Source organism: Durio zibethinus, chromosome 1 (genome assembly GCF_047325235.1).
Source record: "Durio zibethinus cultivar Kanyao isolate XHJ-2024 chromosome 1, ASM4732523v1, whole genome shotgun sequence".
In the NCBI taxonomy this organism is placed as follows: Eukaryota; Viridiplantae; Streptophyta; class Magnoliopsida; order Malvales; family Malvaceae; genus Durio; species Durio zibethinus.
This window is the reverse complement of record NC_143162.1, coordinates 2,984,230-3,009,276: the sequence shown is the minus strand read 5'-3', so window position 1 is coordinate 3,009,276 and position 25,047 is coordinate 2,984,230. Positions and strand designations below refer to the sequence as shown.

Sequence of the window (25,047 nt, the reverse complement as noted above, 5' to 3'; positions counted from 1 at the left end):
TGTGATTTTTTTTTGGTTATATAAAAAAAGTAAAATTTTAATAAAAGTAAGGAGAAAAAAAAGAAATTTGACTCGAAATTAGGCTTTTAATGTCTTATCAAATGCCTTTAATCACTATACCAAATGCTTAGAGACATTGTTGGGGATATTTTGATGTTGAAAATTTTTTAGTGTAAGATGGATATGAATCTTGGGGAACTTAGAAAAGGCAATACTAGGGAATTCAAACTTTTGTCTTGTATCATTGATGTAAGAAGAAATGTTAATGATATAATAAAAAGTTTAATATGATATATAAATTTAAAAAAATTTTAATTTAATATTTTATGTATAAATTTAGTAATTAATTTAATACTTGAAAAATTATTTATACATTATTTGTCATATTTGATACTAATTATATTAAAAGTAATTATTATAATAATTAAAAAAAAATCATAATTTAAATATTATATTAAAAAATATTAAATTTAAATATTATATTAATGATTTTGTTATAATTCATGAATCATTTATAATGAGAATAAAAGATTGTTATGAAAAATGTTTTTTTCATTTTGTTTTTATAATGATTGGATATAGAAACAATCAAGTTTGCACTCTGCATAATCAAACGCTGATGGAAATGCTATAAATTTTTCTTTTTACTATTAAGCACTTTGTTTCATAAATTCTATCATAGTTTGATTTTTGATGATCATATATTTTCAATTTTGACTATTTTATTTTAATACACTACTAATTAAAATGTAAAAAAAAAATTCTTACAAAAAAATTCCCGTTAACCGAATATTTATAAATACCAATTAAGGTTTCTAACTATATAGAATATATGTTTTTATTCCGGTTACAGATAACTAGAGGAACCCATTATGGTTTATAATTAAATAGAATATAATCTTATTATGTTTAGACGTAAGTAAATAAATAACGAATAATTTAATAAATTATTAAGATAAAAAATACACAAAATTAGAATGATTAGAAAAATATGATAGAATAAAAAAAAGAATCAAAATGATATAAAATAAAATCAGACATTATTTTATGAAACAGATGAAGTATTAAATACTATTTCCACGGGAACACAAACTTTTTAACTTTCCAATTTTCCATCCCTAAAACAAAAATTAATACAATAATAATAGAAAAGGATAAGACCAAGAAATCAGCGGTTCTCATCCTGATCAAGAAAAAATCCAAGCTCTTTTAAGCCTTCCAATTTATATTCCTTTCTCATTTAACTCCAACATCTTTCACAAATGTTCATTTCCACCCTTCAATTCAAAGAAAAAACCCTGAACATAATAATTTTCACGTCATGGCAAGTACAGTCCACCCAACTGTGGACCAAAAAAATTTCTTCATCTTTCAATTGAACCCCTCTATTCACCAGGGCCTAAAACAAAAAAAAAAAAAGAAAAGAAATTGTACTACAACCTATGTAGTTTCTTAATTTTTCCACCAAGATTTATTTTTTTATTAACCGTGGCCTTTTCCGGGTCGAGCAACCGGTCCGGCGTTAGACCGGAACCCGAAAGTAATAGCGTCGTTAACGCACCAGTGAAACCCGACATCTCTTCCGACAACCTTAGCGGCCTCACACTCTTCACAAACCAAACTTTTCGATTCCCTTTCAATTCTCAAATTTGCTCTTCCCAAATTCGCCAAATACCTCTCTTTCTCCATCTGCAAATCCCTTACCCTTCTCTCAAATTCATCCAATCCCGTAAGTACCCTCGTGTCCATCCAATTATTACCTACATCACCTTCTCGCCTCAACAACATAACGTTTGCCGGCGGTTCCTTCTTTATCGCGGTGACCAGAGCAGACGATTCCTTGTTCTTTCCTTTTCTTGTCCCTGACCGCCGGGATCTTTTCAATACGACGAGGAAGAACCAGTCCTTTTCGCGAGAAACTGCTGTGAAATTGACTTTCCCGGTGATTGGGACACGGTTGCGCGGGTTGTTACTGTCAGCGATGTAGACGGAGAACTGGTGAGGCGAGATTCCGATCTTACGGCTGAGAATCGATTGGAAAGCCTGGAAATCCATCGCTGGATAAATAACGACGTTCCCTATAGCAGTTTCGCACTCTCCGTCGAAGAAAACAACCGCAAATGAAACTCCTCCTCCACCACCGTCGGACTCCACCATGTTGATGATGTCGGCTTTGAGGAGAAGAAATTTATGTGAGAGAAAATGAAAAGAAAATTGAAAACAAAGTGCTGATACAAAGAGAAAGGGTTTTATATAGAAAAGCTGCGGGGTTTATCGGGGCAGGTACAAAAGGGTAAATTAAGCAAAGGCGGTGAGGGTAGTTTTGGAAAAGAAAAAAGTTGAAGATACGTAAGGGGACATGGGTAGGCGTGATGGGGACTCTTTTCATTCGAACGTTTTCTTTAAAGAAAGTGAGAGAAAAGCTTGGGGCTGAAGGAAAAGAGAGTTGGGTTGGATTTTTCGGGGGACAGGACAGAGTCAGAGACTCGTCAAAACGACGCAGTAAAATGGCAGGGTGTCAACTGGTGGGAAATTCAGTTTTTAATGGGATTGAGAGACGAAATTGCACTTGTCAATTGAGTAAATTTTCCACGGTGCCACTGTGTTATCGTCTGCCCAAATTACCATTGACAGATAACTGGGCTTTCTTGACCATTGAAGGTCCCCCTGATGGGTATAGGAAAAATGTCGGAATTTGCCTTGCAAATCCTTCTAAAAAGGTCTCCCTTTTCTCCAATTTTCTCGTTAGTTAATTTCAATTTGATGTTTATGATTTTTTTTATAGTAATTTTTTATTTGGATTTTTAGATATTTATGGCGTCGAGGATATATATTCCAAACGGCTGGCAAATGCCTCAGGTATTTTGCTTCCTTTTCAAAATTTCTGGGTTTTAGGGTTTAGATTGGATTTTATTGGTTGGATTTTATTCGGGTTTTTTTTTTTTTTTTAATTTTTGTTCATCAGTTTCCTATTGGATTCTGCAGGGCAAAGTTGAGCATAGTTCCTGGAATGTTCATTTGTTTTTAAGTTTAGTATCGGTAGAATTGAAATTGTTAAAATCCTCTTTAGTTCCTGCATTGTCTACATGTAAGTTGGCACTTGCAACTTCCCTGTCATTAAATGCGAAATCCTCGAACTTTTGTGCAGTGAAACAAGAACTTAGTCTATTGGTCTTGGTGCAGTCATGTCCATTACTAACAAGGAACGCTTTGTATGAAAGAGTTCGGGGTATCAATAATGGATTCCTCTTTGGAGCTGAATGCAAATGCTTCTTGTTTCTGTGACTGTATCCCTTAAACCAACTGTAAGTTTGAGGGTGGAGTATCTAAAGCATGGGTTTAGGCCCTTCAATGAAAGTGTCCAGAGGCACACTGTTGACCCTAATCATCATAAGATTTGTGAAAAGTTGTTTAATGGAGTTATTTTTAGGTGGAAATGGAATCTTTGATGAAACTAGTGGAATAAGATAATATTGTAGGTCATCTTAAGAATTGTTTAGGGATATGATGCATGTTGATATTAGTAATGTACTCTTCACTTTGGGCTGTTAGGGTTAACTAGTATGAGCTTTTTAAAGTGTCTCTTGGCTTCTAAATCTTTGAATCTCATAGATTTATCATGTGCGTATGCCAATTGTCTCGAGTTTGTATTGTGTAGGGTGGTGCTAATAATGGTGAAGATCTAAGAAAAGCAGCCGTGAGGGAACTGAGAGAAGAAACTGGCGTTACATCAGCTGAATTTCTTGCAGAGGCATGTTTCCAGATTATTTCCATTAAAATAAATCTCTGTTATATCACATCTCAAATGATGAAACTATTATCTGTTGAAAGTTATTGAACTGATTTCTGACATTCGATGTACAGGCACCTTATTGGCTGACTTATGATTTCCCAATCAAAGTGAAAAATAAGGTTAATCGTAGATGGGGGACAAATTATAAAGGCCAAGCACAGAAATGGTAAGGAGACGTCTGTACTATAAACATCTAAATGCATCTGATATATTGAAGATCAGTGGTGTACTTGCATCAACTACAATCGTGTGGTTCAGCTCACTTGAAAGTCTGATTGCTTATGTTGAGTTCTGCCTAATGTTTTTCTTCCATCATAATTTGTGAATTATTGCTATGAACTGTGTGATAATTGGTTGCTTTGTGTCATGCACTGTTTATAGTTAGAATCAACTCTTAGTCAAATTGCATTCTTGTGTATTTTTCATTAATTTTGGGGTGCTATGTGCGATAGTTTGGTTATAATAGCCTGTCTTTTACCTTCCATCTGGCTTTTTTCGCATATTGATTACCTTCAATCAAAATTTGCGTTTCTTATGCATATGACATGACACATTAAAGGAACAACTCACTTTTATGATTCCCACTAAGCATGGTTCAGTTTTTACTTTGAATAATTTAATGTGGAGTTGCTTAGCCATTCTCATCAAAATCCAATCTTTCTCTAAATTTGTCTAGTAAGCTTCCCGTTTTTGGATTCTGATTAAAATGCATGCTTCTTATTTGACTTTCTCTGATGCTCTCGAGATAGGTTTCTTTTCAAGTTCACCGGAAATGATGAAGAAATCAATCTTTTAGGCGATGGTTCCGAGAAGCCAGAGTTTAAAGAGTGGTCATGGAGGTTACCAGAGCAAGTTGTAGAGCTTGTAAGTAGCTCTAGTGACCTGATCCTTTATTTAGTGGTCATGGAAATCTGGTATTATCTTCGGCTAATGCTTCGAAACTATTTTTGAGCAGGCCGTCAATTTCAAGAAGCCAGTCTATGAACAAGTTCTCAAGGTATTCAGCCCCTACTTTTCATTGGATGCAGATGAAGGGCATTCAACCAAAAATGAACCTAATGGAGGAAAGGTACATAAAGCAAACTAGAAAGAGTCATCTTTTCTGCAGGCCCAAGCATCATGATTTTGCATTGTTGGGGGGCGTGGGTTGAGTATGTCAAAATAATATTGGAAAATTTTGTGATCAAGCTGATGCATATGGAATGAAACTTTTGCATGAATAGGTTCCATGGTTTTTTTTTTTGACTGTTGAGGATATTCAAGATTCATGAACATTGTCTTTTGCCGTTGCATCGACTCTTGGAAATACGATTTGAGTTGGTACCTTACCCTTTCTTGTGAACAGTATATGAAATAATAAAAGTCATTCAAGTGGCATGCTACAGACCATGTATATACATGTTTCTGAACATCTTCCAACAGATAAGAAATAAAGAAAGAAAACAATGAATTTGGCTATTAATTATCTAGCACAGCACCAATTGGTTGTTTTATACACCAAGAAAGATCCGGTGCCTATGTAGTGGGATGCCAATGCCTGTCCATCTGAACTTGGCTGAGAAAATGCCAACTGAGATTTTTCAATAACAAAGCCCATACAGAAACTTTTCCTGCATTTTAGAAACAAGCAGCACGGTTATTACAAATTGAATTGGAATTGGATCAAGGAAACACCATATTAGACCTTCAATTCAATGACCAAAATCCAGGATGAAATTTCATGTAACGGTTCCCAAAAGCATAAAACAAAATAGCCCGTGGAGATTGGCTCTGAAAGGGCAGATATTTTCAATCCCCGCCTCCAATTTTTTTTCTGGTCAAGGGTCAAGTCCTAATTTAATTTGCTTATTTGATCTTAAAGGATAATCACATTAAACATCAAAATTTGCACATAAATGAAATATTATTCTTCTTATTACACATACATTGACAGGGATAAAAACAGATTTTACAACCCATGAATCTGTGACTGATGCTGATGACTCAGGAAAAACCTTGCTGGATCTGAGGAAGTGCCCTACTTTGTAACATTGAAAGAAGGCAATATAAGCCTACCTTTTCCGTTCTTTTCTCTTAGCAAAACAGCCCACTTGTACATAAAAAGGACACCAAAATGCTACTGCCCCCACCTCTTATGCCTTTAATCACTTGAATGTTAATCTAATTACTAAGGTTAGCTATGCATAGATAGTATCTATGGGATTCAAGAAAGCAAAAGGGAATTAAGGATTGAATTAAAAAGGCAAAGAGAGAATAACAATACAAGAATTGTTGAATTTTTATTGTGTAGACTATGAGAAAGACCAAAGCAGATCCGCCAAAACCATCTACAATTAAGTTGCGGGATCAATTGGAAGTAAAAATCAAATGAAAAACAATAATATTTATCATTAACTTCACAACATTGGTTCTGACAAGATACAAATGACATGACAGCAAAAGAATCACATATAAATCTACAAACTTGCTAAGTCTCGTAATATTAATTAAAACATAACAGAATGGTATTTGGTCTTGTTAGAGAAAAGGCAGAGCAAGGTATATAACAGAAGGCTATTTATTTGTGCCCTATGAGCAGCATATAAAAAACAGCTAACAGGAAGATTCCAATGATTCCAAAGTAGAGCGCCAGTATGCATATTAATCAATTAATATCTTAGGCTATGCTTCAACTGATTCCTCATTATGATATAAACCTACTTAATTAGTTTGCTATAAGTGGCAAGGTCGATTTATTACAACTTCAAATTTCCACATAGCTTTTAAGTATTAAAGCATCGTCAGACTAAGTACAAGACAAAGTGAGTAGGCATCCAACAATGAGTTAGTTTACTATGTGGAAGACAATCAAACACTAAAAAGAACTCAACCCATTATTGAAGAACAGTTGGAATTAACTGCAAAGCTCAAGGATTTACCTCACTGCTTCCAATAATTGAGTAGCAATGCCTTTTCTCCTGTTGGAAGGAGCGACCCAGATTGCTCTAATGCCACAAACAGCAGGTATTGCTTCTTCTCCACAGACAATTGCTCCATTGTGATTTTCATTTAACACCTCAGAAGGAGCTCTTTTAATGACTTCCCTCTGTAAAACAATTTCCCCAAACTGAAGTTTGCTTGAGTTCAACCTTTTTTGCTTTGCTGGGGCACCACCATGCTTTTCACCTACGGAGCATGAGAGAACTCTGAATGCTTCCTTTATTGGTTCTGCAACTAGGCATCCAGAAATTCGTTGAGAGGAAACAAACAGGTATAACTGCAAACAGTAGAGTGAAAAAATCCAGTTAACTTCTCAATCCAACCATTGATACAAGATTGGAGCTTACGAATTGTCTCTGCACCTGTTTGGAGCTAAAATACAGCGACATAGAAATAGGATTAAAATTTAAGCAACAAAGTGATTAATGCTACTACAAAAATCAAACACACTAGAGTATAAGCTGATGTTTGGGAATAATGAAAAATCATTTGCTAACACAATTCGGACAGTTGAAATGGATATTTCTAAATTATGCGTAATGTACCAATATTGCTGATGTGTAAAGTGGAACCAGGTCACCTTACAAAGCTTGTGAAAAATCCAGCCTCCACCAAGCTCAATCTCCATCATCTTCACAACCTCTTGCACCTGCTAATACAACAGTATCCCAATGAAGAACCCCACAATTATCCATTACATCATTAAGTTACAATAAATTATAAAAGCTAAACCATGTAACCACTATCTCAAAAACCCAAAATCGTAACCTTATTCCTTTGAGCTACAGGATCAGAATCCAACACCAAAATGACACGACCTCCTTCAACTTTGGGCATATGAACAACTCTCTCATTTCTCCATCCCTGTAAAAATTAAGCTAACAGTTAAAAGCTTCAATAAAATTACAAAATTTTTTATGCTTTCCATCAAAAAACATATTTTACTTTTCTACTTCAGTAAATAACAAAAGCGACAAGCAGACGATTCCTGAATTACATAAAGCATTTTAAATTGAACAAAATGAAAACATAAAGAAGATTTTTAATAGTTTTGAGGAAACATATGTACCTTGAATTGAATACCAAGAGTGAAGTTCTTGTGAAAAATGGAATGGTTCTTTTCATCAGCTTCATCTCCAGGAGAATACTTGACCCCACAAGTCGAACACCCATGGAGAAGAAAATCAGATTGACCTAACTCCAAATGAAACTGTGCATAACTTCTCTTCTTATTTAGATTTCTGGCATTGGAACCGCATTTTTTCTTTGAAAAGCCGTTCTCTGAAATGGGGTTTTCGAACTTTTCATTGCTTGATTCTTTTTTCGACTCATTCCTTCAAACAAAAAGCCAAGAAAAAAAAAACGAAAATAAATTCCAAAACCCAGAAAAATTCCATAACTATTTTCATAGAAAGAAAAACGTACCCTTGAATTTTTGAAGGTCTGCGCGTATAGGTGTTAACAATGGTGTGCTGACTCTTTTCCCAGGTGGCTAATTCATCGTTTTCGTCATCGCTGAAAACTGGAGGTGAATTTGAGGGCTCAATTGAAATAGAAGAAGGCTTGAAGAAGGAATTTATTTTGGATTGCATCTTTGATTTTTTTGGTTTTTTTGGATGATAGATAAATTGGTGAGAAAAGAATTTTTTTTATTTCTTTTATGGAGTTTTTGTTGCTTTGGCTCTGTTTAGATTTTAAAAGAGCACTAAAAATTGATCAGTATTCCCGCTTAAACTTAACCGGAATATCTCGTTTATAAATCTTCTTTCCCTCGACTTTCCAATTGGATTTTTTTTAAAAAATAGTTTAAACTTTTAAAAGCTTTTTTTTCTTAAATTCTACTTCCCATATCATTTTTTTTTTGTTTTCCTTTTCTTTTCTTTTTAAATGTCCTAATTTTTTTTAATATATAAGACTTATACTTTTTATATTTTAAAATTATTTTTATTTTTTGACATTAAAATTCATAAAATTTTAATTTTATAAAAAATATTTAAAATTTAATATTAAATACATTAAAATCAAATTTTTTTTTTTAAATTTCGTGAAAATCAACAACCCTCAAACAATTTAAGACGAAAAGAGTATAATTAACTACCCCTTTTGGTCATGGCAAAAAAGATAAATTCAAAGCATCAGATAATACCATAAGCAAATGGATTCAGTATAAATCAAATGTCGTTTTGATAATTGATTTGCTTTATATCAATAAGTATTTGGTATACATTTCAGAGACAGCCACTTCAATGTAGTATTGATTTGCTTCACAAATATCTGAGAAAATTGAGAAAAAAAAAAAAAAAAAAAAAAGCAAGCTTTTTCCAAAATCTTTTGTGGAGTTAAATATTGAACCGGTAGGATCATCGAAAGAACCTGCCATCAGTCTCCTCATCGATCCCTTGTGCCTCTCAGACACCAAACACCCCATTAGATAAACGGAGCAAAGTAATCAGCTACAATTGCCAAATCAGATTAGCTGAATCAGCATTTCAGCTATATCCCATCGGAAAATTTGACCTGATTTACAGCCATAAATGGCTCTCATGGTTGACAGCTTGTAAATATGTGGTTCCCCCATTTTACTCCAGATCCCCTCCCTCCATCCTCAAAGTGGAGACCGTCTTTTGCTGCAAAGAGAAGGAATGTGAAATATAGATAGAGCAAATATGCAATGTTTATAGATAGAACAGTGGACAAACATCTTCATAATTCATAAATCGATGGTTAAAAAGGGACTTTGACACTTGAAAAAACAAGCGCAAATGAAGAAAAAAAGAAACACTCAAAAGGCAAGGAGTGTATGACGGAAGCATAATCTGCATAAACTTCAATAAATGGAGTTCAGACACCAAGTGCATTCAATTAAAAGTGAACATAGAATGTTGGATCACCCAATTAGTTTTTGCTAGAATGACTAGGATAATAAACGGCAACATGTTAAAATCAAGGATGCTCAATTAAGAAACTCAATGTTGAACCAAAAAATAAATGAATAAAATAACAAAACCCACCATGTACAAGTTCATAGGATCATTAGCCCACTGGTGATGTACTACTAACCATCTTTAATTGTTCAAATGAACATTGAAATCTGTGCCTTTCTTCGAGTGTCATCTTGAGTTCTGAAGACTGCAGGAACAATAAAATTGATAAAAAGAACATATAAATTAGTCACACAACCTGAAGACCATGCAGATATATAAAGTAAGCTAATTTGCTGTGGCCTGGTCCAAATAATAATTTAAACATGTTCATAAATTTCAAAATCATATGCTGTCAAAAGGTATTATATATAATCTACCAAGAATCAACCGGAAGGATCTGATAGGACTCAGAACCAGCAAGGAAAAGAAATTGTATCATCTTACTTACATAGCCAAATCAGGGGGAAAAGGGCATATTGCCCAAGGTAGAAGTTGCTATACTTTCACCTTTTAACAAAATTTGCAAGTCCACAGGACTAGACGTGCATTGCAGACCAAATAATGCAAACCAAAAGCCTTCTAAAATAAATGTGATTTTGGCCAATCATATGCATGTACAGACAGACTTAGCAATGGGTTTGGCACGTTAACACTGGAAGTTACTGAGCACAAGAATAAGTAACAGACACATACAAGAAGACATAAATGTTTAAAGGATGAGTAAAAGATACTTGTGAAATGTGAATCGTGATTAACACGCAAAAAGGAGTCAAATATTTTTGGATATGCTTATAAACATAAAAAATATTTTTAGAAGAATAATGCATGTTGCAAAATCATACCTGCAAAGAAGATATTCTTTGCAAAATAGAGCCAACCTCTGTTCTGAATAAAGAGAGAATTTTCTGAACTTTAATGTCCTTATACATTAATAGAAGAAGAGAAACAGTTGCATTTATCCGACTTAAACTGTGAGTGGCATACTTGGTAGAAGTATGAGATGCAATTGACAAATTACTTGCAGTTAAAAATGAGCCAATCACATTCAAGACAAGCCCCAGAAGCTTGTTACTCCTATCAAACAAGAAAAAGCATGGTAGAAGGTGATATCGCCATGTACGAACATCATCTTTTGAAATACACTGCAAAAATCAAAAGACATTTGGCAATTAGAATCAACACAAAAATGTTGTCCTTAGAGCGAACATGATAAACAAAATTTCATTTGTTGGTTTTTCTACTGGTAGAAGTTAGCACATTTACAGCATATACACAGGCAGTAAGAAGTAAGAACAATTTATTAGAACCATCAAGGGAACCAAAAGATCACCACCAGCAACACTACTAAAAAGGAGAAAGATAACAGGAGAACTGATATGAAACATTTATAATAGCAAAAAAGTCAAGGGCAAATGCTAACAACTTACAAGCACAACATCCATAAGATATCCTGGAAGGAAATTGCTAAGAGCAGTTATACTCTGTTCGGAAAGCCTAGTAGGTTTAGAATCCAACACGATGAGCACTCTCAACATTGCACATGCATTATCAAGAGGAGGCTCCAACAACTGCAAAAAGTTTAACACCACCATCAAGCATTGCTTGCAAATACTTTTTCAAGGAAGGGGCCAAATTGAATGAAAAAAAAAAAAAAAACTTATCCAACCAAGTCCAAACTTTCATTCAGCATAGGCTACGGGTGAAATAACTAAAAAGAAGATGCAAGAAGTTCAGTCAACTTACTATGAGGTCAAGTATTGCTTTCTCTATTATTCGAAAAACAACAGAACTATCACCCATCTGTGACAAGCATGAGCAAACAATGCTGGTGATAGACTTTAAAGTTCCACAATTTGAAACTTTTACATCACTTTCTATAACAGGATATATATTTTCTGCAAATAGCAAATCCCCATTGAGATAGATATTAATTAATCGAGTACAAACACAAGTAAAAAATTAAAGTATCAAAAAAGAGAACAGAGTAGTTATTTATTCTCATATAAACACATGCACCATGAAGCTCCTTCTTCCCTACCATAAAAGGGGGAGTATCAGGGCCAACCAAAACAATAGAATCTAAAAGACCAACCTCTTTGTTATTAAGAAGTAAAAAATTTACAAACAATCACATTATGGAGCACTCAAATATGCGATTATGGATCTATAACCAAATGCACCTAAAGGGTTACCCGGAATATTTAGAAATGTTAAAAAAAAAAAAAAGGAGAGGACGAAATCCTGTAATCAACAAAAATGGAAAGGTGAATGTAATTCTGAAATACCAGGGAAAACTTTGAAACAAGATAGTAAAGTCATGAAGAAGCTGATGTGGTCAGCAATTTGGATGTGTCCAGCTTTGTAGGTGGCATGCAGAACCTCTATAATACGGAAGAATACAAAGGGCTCCAGTTCAGGACCTGCAATATGCAGAGGCGACAGACATTAAAAAAAAGACATGTTCTATGACAATCAGAGGACATGCAACTTTTCTATTTTAAAAATCTTCACACCAAATTTAAGTTAAGATCATCCATTAAAGGGAAAAAGAAGATGCTGGTAATAGCAAGCACCACAGATGTCCAAACACATATTTCACTTCTTTTATAGGGATGAATTTTGGAAATATAAGACAATTTGTCTTTCACTAAAGTAAAATAATACTGCCTCCTTCCTAACTTAGATGTCCACCTTTCCATTTTGGGATGTCTAAAACTTGGTCTCTTTTCTTTTTTAAACACCTCAAACCTTTTTTTTTTTTTCATATTGATTCTCAAGATTAATTTTATTTAAATGTTTTGGCATTTAACAAATTAAAAGTTTAATAAAAGAACCTAAGTCAAAGGTTTTTCCTAAAACCAACAAATGGTAAGTTTCACTTACAAAAGCAACAAGAAGCTATTGATTTCAGCAAAGGTGTACTCAAGTTGGAGAAATAATAAAGGCAACAGATAGACAACTCTTGAGAATCCCTAGGAAGTTTCATGAAAGGACCATAGTATATGTTTCCTGCAACAAAAGGAAATGGAAGACAAGTCAAATCTTAAGAGTAGACTTTTCTCATCAACTAAAGTTTCTGTATGAATTAACTTATACCTTCTTGACATGTGCTGTAAAACTCACTGAGTGCAAATTGAGTATTTTCGTATTCCCAAAGAAGGAAAGAGCTTGAAGATGCAAATTGTCCCAGCCGAAGTAGAAGGCGCAACACAACCTGAGGAGCAAGGGAAATAGTTACTGTTGTTTACAAGATTAACAAATTGGATCATCAGAAGACAATTATCTCATTTAAGGGGCCCTACCCTTTTCAACTTCAATAATTTTGTCCAAAGTCTAAATATGTTGGTGAAGCTCATAAGGTAAAACAGATTAATACCTGGGAAGAGGATGGCTGTTTATCACCAATAAGGATTAGCAATAAGGGCAGCTCTCTTATCCAAATGGTCTGATAGTCTAATACCACAGTATTACTTGCTTCAGTATAGTTCATATCTCCTCTCTGTAATTTGAAAAGGATTATTAGATTAATTTTCAGGTGGTGTGAAGGAGGAGGGCCAAAAAGAGAGAAGATTGCACGGGCATACGATCACTTTTTAGAGAGAAAATTTCTCTCTCAAAAAGTATCAAATTTAGCTTACAGGAATTAGCATTTCTTCAATCACGGACAGGCAAGCCAATTTAAGTGAAGACTCTGGATTGCAATCCTTGAATGTCTGTGTAAATGCCTGCAATAAAGTTCTGATTGGTTATTCAGCATTTCTCAAGATCTATGAAACAAAATCTACATCCGCATGGCCTCCTAAACGCAAGAAAAGCAGAGTCAAGGAAACAGAGAAAAACCAATCAATATAATTTGCTTAAATGATGCTCTTTTAAAATAAAACTCAACCTCAAGAAGACACGACTGCCAACCAGTTGTGACTTCTGATACCAGTTTAGGAATGAAAGGAAGCAATGAAGGCACATGCTTTTCCCATGTCGCTTTACCAGATCGTGTGCTACTACAAATCTGCAAAATGTAAGTTATGAGAAACCAACTCTAACTGCACAGTCTGCACTCAATGATATAAAATGAGTCCTACAGTTGAGAACATCAAATTACTTTAAAAACACTAAACTAATATAGATAAGTTTCATCAATAGAAGTATAATTACAAAAAAAAAAAATCAAAATTCTCTTCAGCAATTAAAAATGCAAACCTCATAAGCAGAGGAAAATTACTCTGAGGTAGACAACTGATTCATCAACCAAGCCTCAAAAGGAAAAAAAAAAAAAATGCAACATGTATAAATACTTCCTTCTACACTAAATTTTCTTTGACTTTAACCATGTTAAACCCTATTCCAATTTTCCTTGGTTCTTACCCTTTCAATAACTGTCCCCTACTATATAACCAACAATCGAACTCTCTGAATTGCTGAAATTTGAAAGATTGTGTACAGGTAAACATCCATCTTCCAAAAATTGCAATGACTGTCGGCCATGTTCAATGTAAGGAACATAACCAACATCATTATGGTGTGGTCTCATAAAACATAGACACCCACTCTGGCCAACCTAATTGTTTTCTGAATTCCCAATAGAAGACTAGAATGGGTACAAAACATAACCTATTGAATCTTAAGAATTTATAAGTTGGATCAGAATTTAAAAAAAAAGAAAAAATCATGATTGCATGATCTTTAAATTGAAAGCTGCAGGTTGTTACTTCAATAAGCTAGCTCTGAAAGAAAACAGATAAAGGAGCCAAGAGGGTTTCAAGAAGCAGACCTTGCCAAGCAGTGCATTTTCTATAAACTCCAGAAATTTCTCAAACACATCTGCAGAAGGGCAGATCCATTCGTGGAAATGCAAAAATATCTCCGTTATCACAATGTTCAAGATAAAATATCTATCATCCTCCTGAAAGGCAAAATAGAAAAGGTCATGCACTAAAATTAAGGAAAACACAAGAACAGTTAATAGAGTAATCATCTAATAGTTAGGAGAAAGGATTATGACACACACTAACACATAAGACAAAGGAAGAGAAAGGGGGGGGGCAGTATACATATTTCTCAATTCGACTGCACAACAGATGGGGCTGATCAATACACATATTAATCAATGAGTTACGTGTTTCTACAGAAGCAATTCTTTTCCAAAGTTCTCTGGATATCAACATGACAATCATGTTGTTTCATGTAAAGAGGAGCAAAAGACTGCCACAGGAGAAGGTTCCAATTTCTATGCACTTACATCAAGTCCCAAATGCTTAGTATAAAGTATAAGTCAATAAAAATGAAAAGTAGCAACAACTGAAGCATTAGTCTATAGAATGCAAGATAGCACTGCATCCAATAGTGACTCAAACTCTCCATCAATTTTGTTTTATTACTGCTAGACTATGAAAAAGGTCAACTGAACGTTTTTACAGAATCAGATGCACATGAATGGTAAGAAATTAAGAGGAAGTTTTAAGAAACAAAAGATAAGAAAGATCACTTAGAGAGTAGAAATGGTGATACGGAAAGTTATGGTAAGGAGGTACCTTTACAGAAAGGTGATGTTTTGGATAGAGGGGAAATACCCCCAGTAACTTCTTCAACAAGCCTAATGAGAGAGTTTGATCCACTCTTCCTAGGAGAGACTTTGATTCTGGTGTTTCCTCATGGGCAACATAAATAAAAAACCTTAATGCAATGTCTATGCTTTGAAGTATGGACAATATACAATCAAATGATGGTGTATCCAGTTGCGGCATAGAATTAAGCAATGGAATAAAGTCTTGAAAACAGTTGATTAAAACTAACACAAGCTCCTTTAATTTCTTGATGATGACAGAGAACCCTACAAAAACAAAAACATAGATGTTAAAACCAGAGGATACCAGTACACTTTTTTACCTGCCAAATGAGAAAACTGAAAGAAAGAATAAAGTTGAGAAATTCTGAAGCAGATTAGTTTGCAAGGAAAGAGGGAAAGAAGGCAAGGGTTAAGAAACTTTGCAATTTAGATCACTTGTTATCATTGTAACTATAGAATTCAATGTCGATTGCCAGATATGGAACTTCACCTACTCCATTAGTAAGAGATGACAGAAAATGCACGAGTTGAATACTTTAAAGAACAACAAACAGAAAATGGTGCAAAAAAAGAAGACTAATAACTAAAGATTTTGTGAGAAAAACTCGTACAAGGCATAAATGCATCAGAAACAGGACTCTGCACCTTCAGTATAATGGTAAGTAACATGTTGCCATGCTGTGCATAAGCATGTTAACATGAAGCAGAAACATAAAAGACAAGGTGCATTAAGCTTTCACATACCAGCATTCTCTGTTGGTGCATCAGGCTCAAAAGCATGAATTATCCTGTCTCCTGAAATATTCTACGAAATTAAATGGAAATAAATAGAAACATTAGAAGTCGGGAAGTTCCTAAAGACAAAATGCTTAACTAACAAAACACAGGTATTATAAATAGTAACTAAAAGTCTAAAATTATCCTATTAAACTAAAAAGATGAAGATTCATAACCTCGTATTTTTCTGCAAAAATCAGATAACCAAGAAAAGTGGTACACACCTGATTGACAATAAGAACATACCTTTTCAGGTTCAGGCTTTTTACTTGGCAACAGTGACAAGCAGCGGACTAACCCAGAAAGAGTACTTTTGAGCTTTCCCTTGTCTTCCAAATAAAACTGGTTCTTCCTTAAAATATCTTCATAGCTCTGAAGAATCTGCTCATCAAACAACCAATGAAAAACAGACAAACTAAAAAATAAAAGATAGAAAAAGATAACAATAAGAAATAGTTACCTAAATTAATTCGAATGGGAGTACCATCATTGTAAACAAAAAAGTTTTGAAGAAAAAAAAAATAGAAAATACGACGACATAGAATAAGGACTATGACTATACTACAAATTTTTACAAAGATCCATCACCTAATTTTATCTTGAGAACTCAACAATACCCATTTCCAAGGAAATCAAAAGATGCTTTAACATCTAATATGAAAGCAACTCTTTTCTTGCATATATGAATTTCTTCACAAGTTTCTTATTTTAACAATGCCAATAAACAAATGTAATAATTGCAAATGACTAATAAAAATGATTGAATGCATGTACCTTTTCAGCATATAAGGAAAAGCAAGGAGGATAGAATTGCACAACAAGATCAAAAAATTTGAAAGCCATCAAGCGGATGTCAATTGCTAAATTTGTCATTGCATTGAAAATATAAGTCATCATCAAGGAAATGTAAGGCCCTTGATTATCCTGGACAAGAAAAGCCAAAAACCTATTGTTAGTTAAATGGATAAGAACGATCACAATAAAAAATAATAAATGGAAGAAATTAGGTACAATAATATCTGAATTCACAGGACAACAAAAGAAGTGGAACACGTAGAAAAGATGAATAACTAGAAAGAAACTCTAAAGCATGATTATTTTTCTTAAAGATATATATGAAGCCAATTCTTATTCCTGAGAACAATAATCTGTAGTAAACGCACACCAACAAATGATACTGATTCATTCCCCTAAGCAGCACTCCACCCTGGGTTGCATTTGAACTATGAGCAATTTAATATCTTAAGAACCGCATCAACATATAAAAAATTCCGAACTTATATACAAACAACACATAACAAACCCACTCAGAATTTCTCCTGCTTATTTGAGCAAATATGCAATGAAACAATATAAACTAGTTCAAACATACCCTGTGAACATCTAATAAATAACACTAAAAGCCAAAGCATAAAGATCTCATCATCACTTAAGTCTCTACCCAATATAATCAGGTGGTAATACAGAAAGATATCATGGCAAATTTAAGCTTTGAAAGTAGACACCGGCTTTGAGTTAGAGTAAACAAGCAAAAGGGGGAAGAAAAATCACCTCAGCACAACCAGGGATAATTTCAGACTTAAACAGTTGGTATAATGCTTCTCTAACTACTTTATCATCATCACTTATGCGCTCCCGCAGTTTTTCTATAACTGCATATCTATGCAACCTCAACTCTGTTGGATGCTTAAGGACTAGATCCTTGATGCCCATTAGTGCATCTTCAAAGAGAACAAAACTTATGTCAAGATCAATTTATGGCACTCAAATACAAAGAGTCATTTAAAAAAGAAAAGAAAAACCAACAAGAACAACAGTTTATAATTCCAAAATTTAAAAAAATAATAATAATAATGCACTTGAACAATAAAAGTTTATAATTCTTTGAAATCTTAAAAGAATTCTACTGAGAACAAGGGAAAAAAAAGAGTAACCTCTTCGAACTTTGGCATTGTGATGAGATGTTTGCTGAAGAAGTTCTTTCAAAGTCAATCCCTTCTTGCTCACAGCTAAACCTTCCTTGTTTGTTGCCACACTCTGCTCAGGAAGTACAATTGCTGCTCTCGCAACACACACACGAAAAGTGGATTTCCATCAGTAAGAATACTTCTAATAAATCTAACAAGAACGCACTTAAAATTTCAAGATCAAAACTAAGAATTTTTGTGGCAAATAACCGTTTTAAATTCAATTTTCAGTTCTAAACAAAAAGCATACTAATTCAAGTAAATTTGACACATAAATGAACTTCTCATTTGTCACCTTTGGATTTAATTTCAGTATTGGTGGCATTCTTGGGCGGAGGCAATTTCCTGCCAAGCTTTCTCTTAATTTTCTGCAAATAAATTCAAATAAAAAATATTTAAAAAAAAGTAACCAGAAATAAAGGAAAAAAGAATCTAAACATTAGTAACAGAAATTACTTTGAAATCTATGCCTTTCTTTTGCTGCTTCTTCGAAGGAGCCTTGGAACGCACCATTTTACTATACAATAAGCCAAAAATTACAAATTCTACTTGGACATAAATTAAAAAAAATCAAAGTAAAAAAGAAAAAAATCACGAAATTCATCTTAATCTTACCTACAAATATTTGCTTTGGCTTCGAAAAAAAAAAAAAAACAGCGGAAAAAGGAGGTTTTTCTTTGCAAAGAAGCTTAATGCAGTGAAAAAGAACCGGTTCCGCTCGAGTACAAGGGTTTTAGTGAGTCGGCTACTCGGCTCACACCCACCGGCCTCCATTTAATAAAAGTATTTCCTTTTATGAAATGGTAGTTGCCACGTAAGTCGGCAAAGGGTCCAAAGTCCAAACAATTCGTCCAATTAGGGTTAGGCAAGCGGGCTTGGGTCCAAATAGGACCTTTCTTTTTGGGCTAAATTGATAACTGGGTTTTGAGTTGGGCTGAGCATTAGAGCATTTGCACGACTGGACAAGACTCGGTTTATTAACTTTATGTCTCTCTCCTTACTGGATGACCGCCGAGAAGTGGAATTTTTTACTTCTAACCCGTTCAGAGCTTCCCGTTTCTCGAATCTTCAGACAATTAACAAAACCTAATGCTGCAACAGCACCATCAACAGCATCAACACCACCTTCAGACCGCGGTCACCGCGGCACCGCCTCCGCCGGCAGCGTCGTCAACACCTTCGTCATCAACCACCGGGGAGGCGCCGCCGAAGCAGGTGGCTCTAGCGATGGATAGACTAGGACACGCTGCAAGACTCATCGCCGATATTCGTCTAGGTGCCGATCGACTTCTGGAAGCCCTATTTGTCGCCGCGCAGCCGCATCAAAGCTCCAAACCTCTTCACTTGTTTCGCCAAGAAGACGAATCCATGCGCCAACACCTCCAAGACCTACGCACCGTCGGTAAACAAGAAATGAAAAGTTTTTGTCTTAATATTTGAAATGATGTTGCTATGGAGGCTTAGGTTTTTGAAAATTGTATTTGATTTTCTCGTTAGGAAGGCAGCTGGAGGAATCTGGAGTGTTAAACGAGTCACTTAGGTCAAGGAGTAATTCTTGGGGTTTGCATATGCCGTTAGTGTGTCCTGACGGCGCCGTGGTGGCTTATGCTTGGAAACGACAGCTTGCTGGCCAGGCTGGTGCATCTGCTGTTGACAGGACGAGGTTCGTAGTCATAGACATGGCAGCTGTTTGATAACATTGATTTGTACTTAATCTTTGATGCAATGCCTTTATGAGTTGATATTGTTAGTTGTAAAATCATATATGGGAATTTTAGTTGCCTATTAAGTTTAGGGTTTAGGAATTGTTACAGGGAAGTAAGGGATCCAGCACTAGCACTTTCTGATACCATTATGCTAAATTGCATGTGTCGGCTTGAATAAAGAATATTTTGAGGTTCAGATTGAAATGGATGTGAATAGTGATGAGGATGCAAATTTGTTAGTAAAATTTTAAGTCTTATTCATTTTAGTAGATTGTGAGATGGTGTAACATGATATATGAATTGCTTGATGTTGTTTTAAATGGTTCACTGGCTTCTGCTCTTATAAAGTAGATTTTGTTAACTACTTGTTTCATAGGTGTTGCTAGCTTGCATTGCTCTAATACTGAATGAATAAAGGTTGGAATGCTCATGAACAAGGATTGAAACTAAGCTCCTAACTCAGTGGCTAGCCTTAGTCTCGGGACACAGATAGAATTGCAAAGGAGTTGCTTTGAATACAGAACGAAATGATTTTTTGACACTAACTCTGTGTTATCATTTGCTAACTTAATGTGCATTGCTTATGGCAAACTGTTTTGTTGTGCTGTTTTTCTTGCATTTCAATTTTCCATTCAATATCATCATTTTACATTGCAGCATAATACTACTATACAGTTTGTTCTTTTTAACTAGTATGCTTTTGTTGGCTCACAATTGTTTGTGCTGAAATTTGAGATTGTCTAATTGATTATCTAATGCTTCTAAATTTCACAGGCTTGCTCTCAAAGCCTTCACAGACCAGAAAAGGCGATTTTTTCCTCACCTTGATGATGAAGAGGATGGTCAGGGTACTGACTCTGTGTCAAAGAAACGCCGCAATTTGCAAGCTCTGGCTGAAGATAATCAAGATAATCTTAGCAATTGCAAAACACTATCTGATGTTTTGACTAGTTTGGAGAAAGACATGCCAAATCTGAAAGTTTTGACCTATGAGCGACTGGATTGGTTGAAAAGAGCTTCTTCATTGCCTGCTTCAGCAATTGATAATACCATGGAAGCACCAAAACATAATTTTCACAGCTCAAGTATTCTTAGACCAGCACCCCAGAATGTTGTTGCTATGGATAAGATTGCTGTAATCGAGCTGTTTTTTCCTTCTGTCTTCAGAGCTGTAGTCTCATTACATCCTGCTGGTTCAACTGATCCTGATTCAGTGGCATTCTTTTCTCCGGATGAGGTAATCTTTTAAGAAGATGCAAATGCTTCTTGTTCTCTTTTTTGATATTCATTATTAAACCTTTGATCTGCATATGACCATCGAAGAGGCAAATGGTGGTTATCTTTTGTGATTCGTAAAGCTTGTCCTATTAGCCATGTGGTAGAGGAGTTGAGTAGTTTTACATAGTAAAGATGTTTCTTTGTTAGTATCTTTTGAAGCTTCTATATATGCATCCCTGAATAGAAGCAGAGGCAAATGAAGCACGTAATATAATCACGGATTCACAATTTTGTTGAAATTGATTGAGCCTATTCAAGGTTCAAATTCTTCTCAAAGCTAATTAGTCTAGTTCAAGCTTGGTTTCACCTTTAACTGAGCTTCGGCTTGAGCTTGTTCATGAGTCTGTATAACAGACTATTGGCTTATTGGTTGTTTCTGTTGGACTTGGCTGGTGCCTTGGTAAGTTTTGATGCCATTTGAAAGTGAAGATGCAATGGGAACTCGTTTTTTTTTTTGTTGGCCAAACAATGGGAACTCAATTTGCTGGCAGAAAGTTGACCGGGAATCATGTTCCAATTTCCAAACCCTGAGTTTATTTCCTTCAATAGTTTACAGTTCAAAGCTGCAATTTTGGGGCTGGACCATAGCTTATTTTGTGATTTCACTAGAAAGGGAGAGTGCAAACCACCATTCTGCTCGTAATAATACCTTTGTTAGCATTATCATATTCAGTTTGGTACCATATATGCTCGTTACATGGGGAAATTAATTTTGACCATCATATTATAGCTTGGTTAGCTTTTGAAGCTTTTGATTGCTTGTTGCCTCTCCATAAAGCATTTCAATTGCAATTCTGTATTTACCTTTTACATTTTTGCACAGGGCGGCAGCTACATACATGCTAGAGGCTATTCGGTCTACCATGTATTTAGACAGATTACGGTAACAATCTTTGTAGCTAGTTTTATGTTTTCCGTTCTCTCCAGTTCAGGTTAAATATATCCTCTAAACTAAAGCTTTCTTTTATACTTCTAATTATTGCCCTATTGCAGGAGCATGCTACTGTCGCCCTCCAGTATTTCCTTGGAATCAGAAGTGAAACAGCATTGCATTTTCTTTTGGTAGGGTGTCTGTAACAATTTGTGAATTATTATTCAATTTTTAGCAACCATTTCATGCTAATGATGTACTTATTCTTTTGTTTTGTAGCACTGGATTTGCAGCTATCAGACTTTATTTACCAAAGTCTGCAGGTATGATTTCTTTCCCGTTCATTTTTATAATGATCTCCATAGCTTGTAGTATTTTGTAGTAATAAAATGATGAACCTACTGGTACAGCAAATGTGGACGGCTACTGGCAATGGACAGGCAATCAGCTTTGCTCTTACCACCTGTCCATCGTCCTTATCAAACCTTTTCTGCTTCAAAAATATCAACTCAATCCATTTCCTCAACAGGAGACCAAAGTTGTAATGCCCCTGCTGCTTATCATATTGGTTGCTTCACAGAGGACTTATAGTTCATTCTAGTTTCTGTTAGCCAAGTTGTTGTAGCTGAGCTAGGAAATAGAAAAATTGAAATTGATACTAGTGACGAAACAGGTTGTCAAAGTTACCTATTGTAGGGCAATAGTTCTTTTTTCGTTCTTCCTTTCCTCCTCCCCCCTTCATCTATCTATCTTCAGCTAGTGAACTCCAGAAAGTGTGTTCTTTGTATCATCCAGTCTTGGTGGTTGTGGTAATATTTTTAACAAACGACTGTTCTTGCTTAAATCCTTCATTTGCAGTCATATACTGTAATATTCTGATGGAAAAGGGAAAAGTTGTTGCACCATGAAAATTACCCCTCAAATAAATGGTTAAAAAAGCTTGATTTAAATGGGTTGTAACTTTCAGAAGTTTTCATCATCATCATCATCATGATCATCATCGTAATGTTGTGCTGTTACCTTACTTGACTAATTCCAGCATCATCGTAATGCATGCACGACCTTCATCACACATCTTAGATAGTCATTATCTCGTTGATAACAGGCAATAAAAAAAAGGGACAATTGTACTTGTCGATGCCTAACACCATTATTAGGGGTATGATCGAAACTCAACGCATTTTCTTACATCATTTACCACTTCCCTTTATCCAAAGAAAAGTAGTAGTACTATTAAAATCTCAATAAATCAACCGAATAATAACCAATTGGCAAAGCCATCCAAAAATTACAGGAAATTAAAGGGCCAAGCATGTGTGGAGCTGTGCAACTCTATCATTGGAAGTTAACCAGGTAACCCACACGTCATGTTGGTGTTGGTTGTTTCATAGTAATAATTGAGTCAGGATGCATCTAAGTTTGCAAATGACAAAGCTACCTTTCTATTGGGCTACACGATGCAGTGAACTCCCCCACCTTCTTCCTTCTGTCTTGGCAGCTTATAGTTTATTCCCCCAACTGAATTAATTTGATCCATGGATGGTGGTGCCATAGGCAAGAGCCAAAACATGATTGCCTGTCACACTATATTTTGTTGAATTGAGCCAAACTTCCATAATGTTTATGCCTTTATGGGTAAATTTGCTTGTGGAGGTGCCGGATCTGGTGTTGGCTCGAGACGGTGTTAAAGGATGACTTTCACGGAAATAAAATATCAATGATGTCCCATCATATACTTGATAATAGACAAAAAAGATGAAACAGAGGAACTGGACTCACAAATATAAAATGCCAACGGTGTCCGACCATGTAGGCATGTGTTTATGGGAAATGTGTTGCTGTACTGCAAAACTAAGATGGCTTCAGTTTTACAATATTTCAGACCTTTAGTACGTTATCAGAACTCATTGTCAGGTTTCAAAGCCTTCTTGATATTGGTTTCCTAACATCATGGAAGTTATATCTGGTCTCAATGTTACCAAAGAACATAGTAACATTGGTCATCTCGTAAAAGGGTTCTTGATCCAATATTTGAATCTTACACGGTGACACTTGAATCTTATAGGTTTATCATTCATGTCTTGTTGTATAACTATAAACCAACAATAGCTCACCACATAAATTGAGACAAAACTGTTACATTATACAGAATTACTTAGAAGGAAGAGACCAGAGAGAGCTTAGATGGGTCAGATTTTGGAAGTGCAGGAGTTTTTATCTTTTTTGGGAAGTAGAAGGGATGCAAATAGAGAGCTGCATTGTAGGTTGGGAAAATAAATGGACTTTATTATAGAGCACCTAAACCCTGAATTTTCACATTCAGAGACAAAAACTTCTCACTTGTTTTCTTAGAATCGGTCAGAATTGCAATTTTTAGCAGATAAATCCAAGGGTGGTAAGGGTCATATTCATCTTATAGTGAAACAGTCAATAATTGTTTCATGCTTTGGGTTTTCCCCTGAACTCCAGAAACAAATAAATGGATAGAGTAAGAGGAGCAATCAAAGATAACCCTTTTGTTCATACAAGAGTAAAAAAGTTAAAGCATCAATGCTAATGACCTCTGATCAAGGCAAACAAAAAGGAAAAGTAAAAAAGAAGGGAACTAGAATTAAAGTGTTGGTTAGTGTAGGTGCTACAGGTATAATTAAATCCAACCAATCTAAATAAATGGAGCTGATTTCATGTACTTGATTTGTAGTTCTGAATACCATTATATGGTCAGTTTTGGTTCATTTTCAGGCATTGATTGTTCTGAATCAGAATTATTGTGGCTACCAAGAAGCCTCTGCCCGGCAAACTAGTCAAAGCAACCTACACCAATGCAATTTTTCCCTCTTCAAACGTTAACATATCAGCCAAAATTGCCATGGAACATTTCACATTGGTTCACAACATGCTCTGTTCTTATCAAGATATGAATCGAGGACCAAGAGGTTTGGGGCCAAATTGATTCCGCTTCAGGGGAGTCTTTAGTGACATACATACATACATACATACATACATATACATATGTATGTATGTATGTATGTATGTATGTATGTATGTATGCATGCCAGCCATATGTCCAGAGACTTAACATGTATTCTGGAGAAACAATTGGTATCAAAAAAGTAATTTGAATGTAGGCATTTCCCTACATACTCTAAAGAATGACTTTCATCTGATGTTGGCTGCGTACTCTAT

At 35.1% G+C, this 25,047-nt stretch overlaps 5 protein-coding genes across 6 annotated transcripts; 2 read left to right on the top strand and 3 right to left on the bottom strand.

Moving 5' to 3' along the window:
• Positions 1–1,018: 1,018 nt before the first annotated feature.
• Positions 1,019–2,157, bottom strand: LOC149520271 (uncharacterized). Its single transcript, XM_089758812.1, has one exon. It carries the CDS (start codon positions 2,155–2,157, stop codon positions 1,483–1,485), a length of 675 nt encoding a protein of 224 aa, XP_089614938.1. The 3' UTR covers positions 1,019–1,482.
• Positions 2,158–2,363: 206 nt separating this feature from the next.
• LOC111311662 (nudix hydrolase 27, chloroplastic-like) lies at positions 2,364–5,175 on the top strand. The gene is made up of 6 exons (XM_022911238.2): positions 2,364–2,720; positions 2,809–2,859; positions 3,659–3,751; positions 3,865–3,959; positions 4,543–4,657; positions 4,749–5,175. Exons 1-6 carry the CDS (start codon positions 2,373–2,375, stop codon positions 4,878–4,880), a joined length of 834 nt encoding a protein of 277 aa, XP_022766973.1. The 5' UTR covers positions 2,364–2,372; the 3' UTR covers positions 4,881–5,175.
• Positions 5,143–8,494, bottom strand: CTF7 (protein). The gene is made up of 6 exons (XM_022911237.2): positions 8,198–8,494; positions 7,842–8,106; positions 7,541–7,636; positions 7,353–7,421; positions 6,712–7,049; positions 5,143–5,403 (listed from the first exon to the last, which is right to left on the bottom strand). Exons 1-6 carry the CDS (start codon positions 8,362–8,364, stop codon positions 5,256–5,258), a joined length of 1,083 nt encoding a protein of 360 aa, XP_022766972.1. The 5' UTR covers positions 8,365–8,494; the 3' UTR covers positions 5,143–5,255.
• Positions 8,495–8,932: 438 nt separating this feature from the next.
• On the bottom strand, positions 8,933–18,778 carry LOC111311659 (ARM repeat superfamily protein). Of its 2 annotated transcripts, XM_022911231.2 has the most exons (22): positions 18,622–18,772; positions 18,463–18,523; positions 18,302–18,374; positions 17,974–18,096; positions 17,591–17,760; positions 16,814–16,963; positions 16,286–16,420; positions 16,007–16,067; positions 15,228–15,526; positions 14,468–14,599; positions 13,586–13,705; positions 13,335–13,421; positions 13,073–13,195; positions 12,793–12,910; positions 12,580–12,705; positions 11,982–12,116; positions 11,440–11,591; positions 11,124–11,264; positions 10,681–10,838; positions 10,539–10,581; positions 9,784–9,901; positions 8,933–9,399 (listed from the first exon to the last, which is right to left on the bottom strand). In XM_022911231.2, exons 2-21 carry the CDS (start codon positions 18,517–18,519, stop codon positions 9,806–9,808), a joined length of 2,499 nt encoding a protein of 832 aa, XP_022766966.2. In that variant the 5' UTR covers positions 18,520–18,523; positions 18,622–18,772; the 3' UTR covers positions 8,933–9,399; positions 9,784–9,805. The 2 variants fall into 2 exon arrangements, with proteins under 2 accessions (XP_022766966.2, XP_022766965.2); XM_022911230.2 differs by having other exon boundaries at positions 10,539–10,838; positions 18,622–18,778.
• A 234-nt stretch (positions 18,779–19,012) lies between these two features.
• Positions 19,013–22,705, top strand: LOC111311660 (mediator of RNA polymerase II transcription subunit). The gene is made up of 7 exons (XM_022911236.2): positions 19,013–19,408; positions 19,504–19,669; positions 20,487–20,949; positions 21,814–21,873; positions 21,984–22,052; positions 22,141–22,184; positions 22,272–22,705. Exons 1-7 carry the CDS (start codon positions 19,096–19,098, stop codon positions 22,450–22,452), a joined length of 1,296 nt encoding a protein of 431 aa, XP_022766971.1. The 5' UTR covers positions 19,013–19,095; the 3' UTR covers positions 22,453–22,705.
• Positions 22,706–25,047: the final 2,342 nt, after the last annotated feature.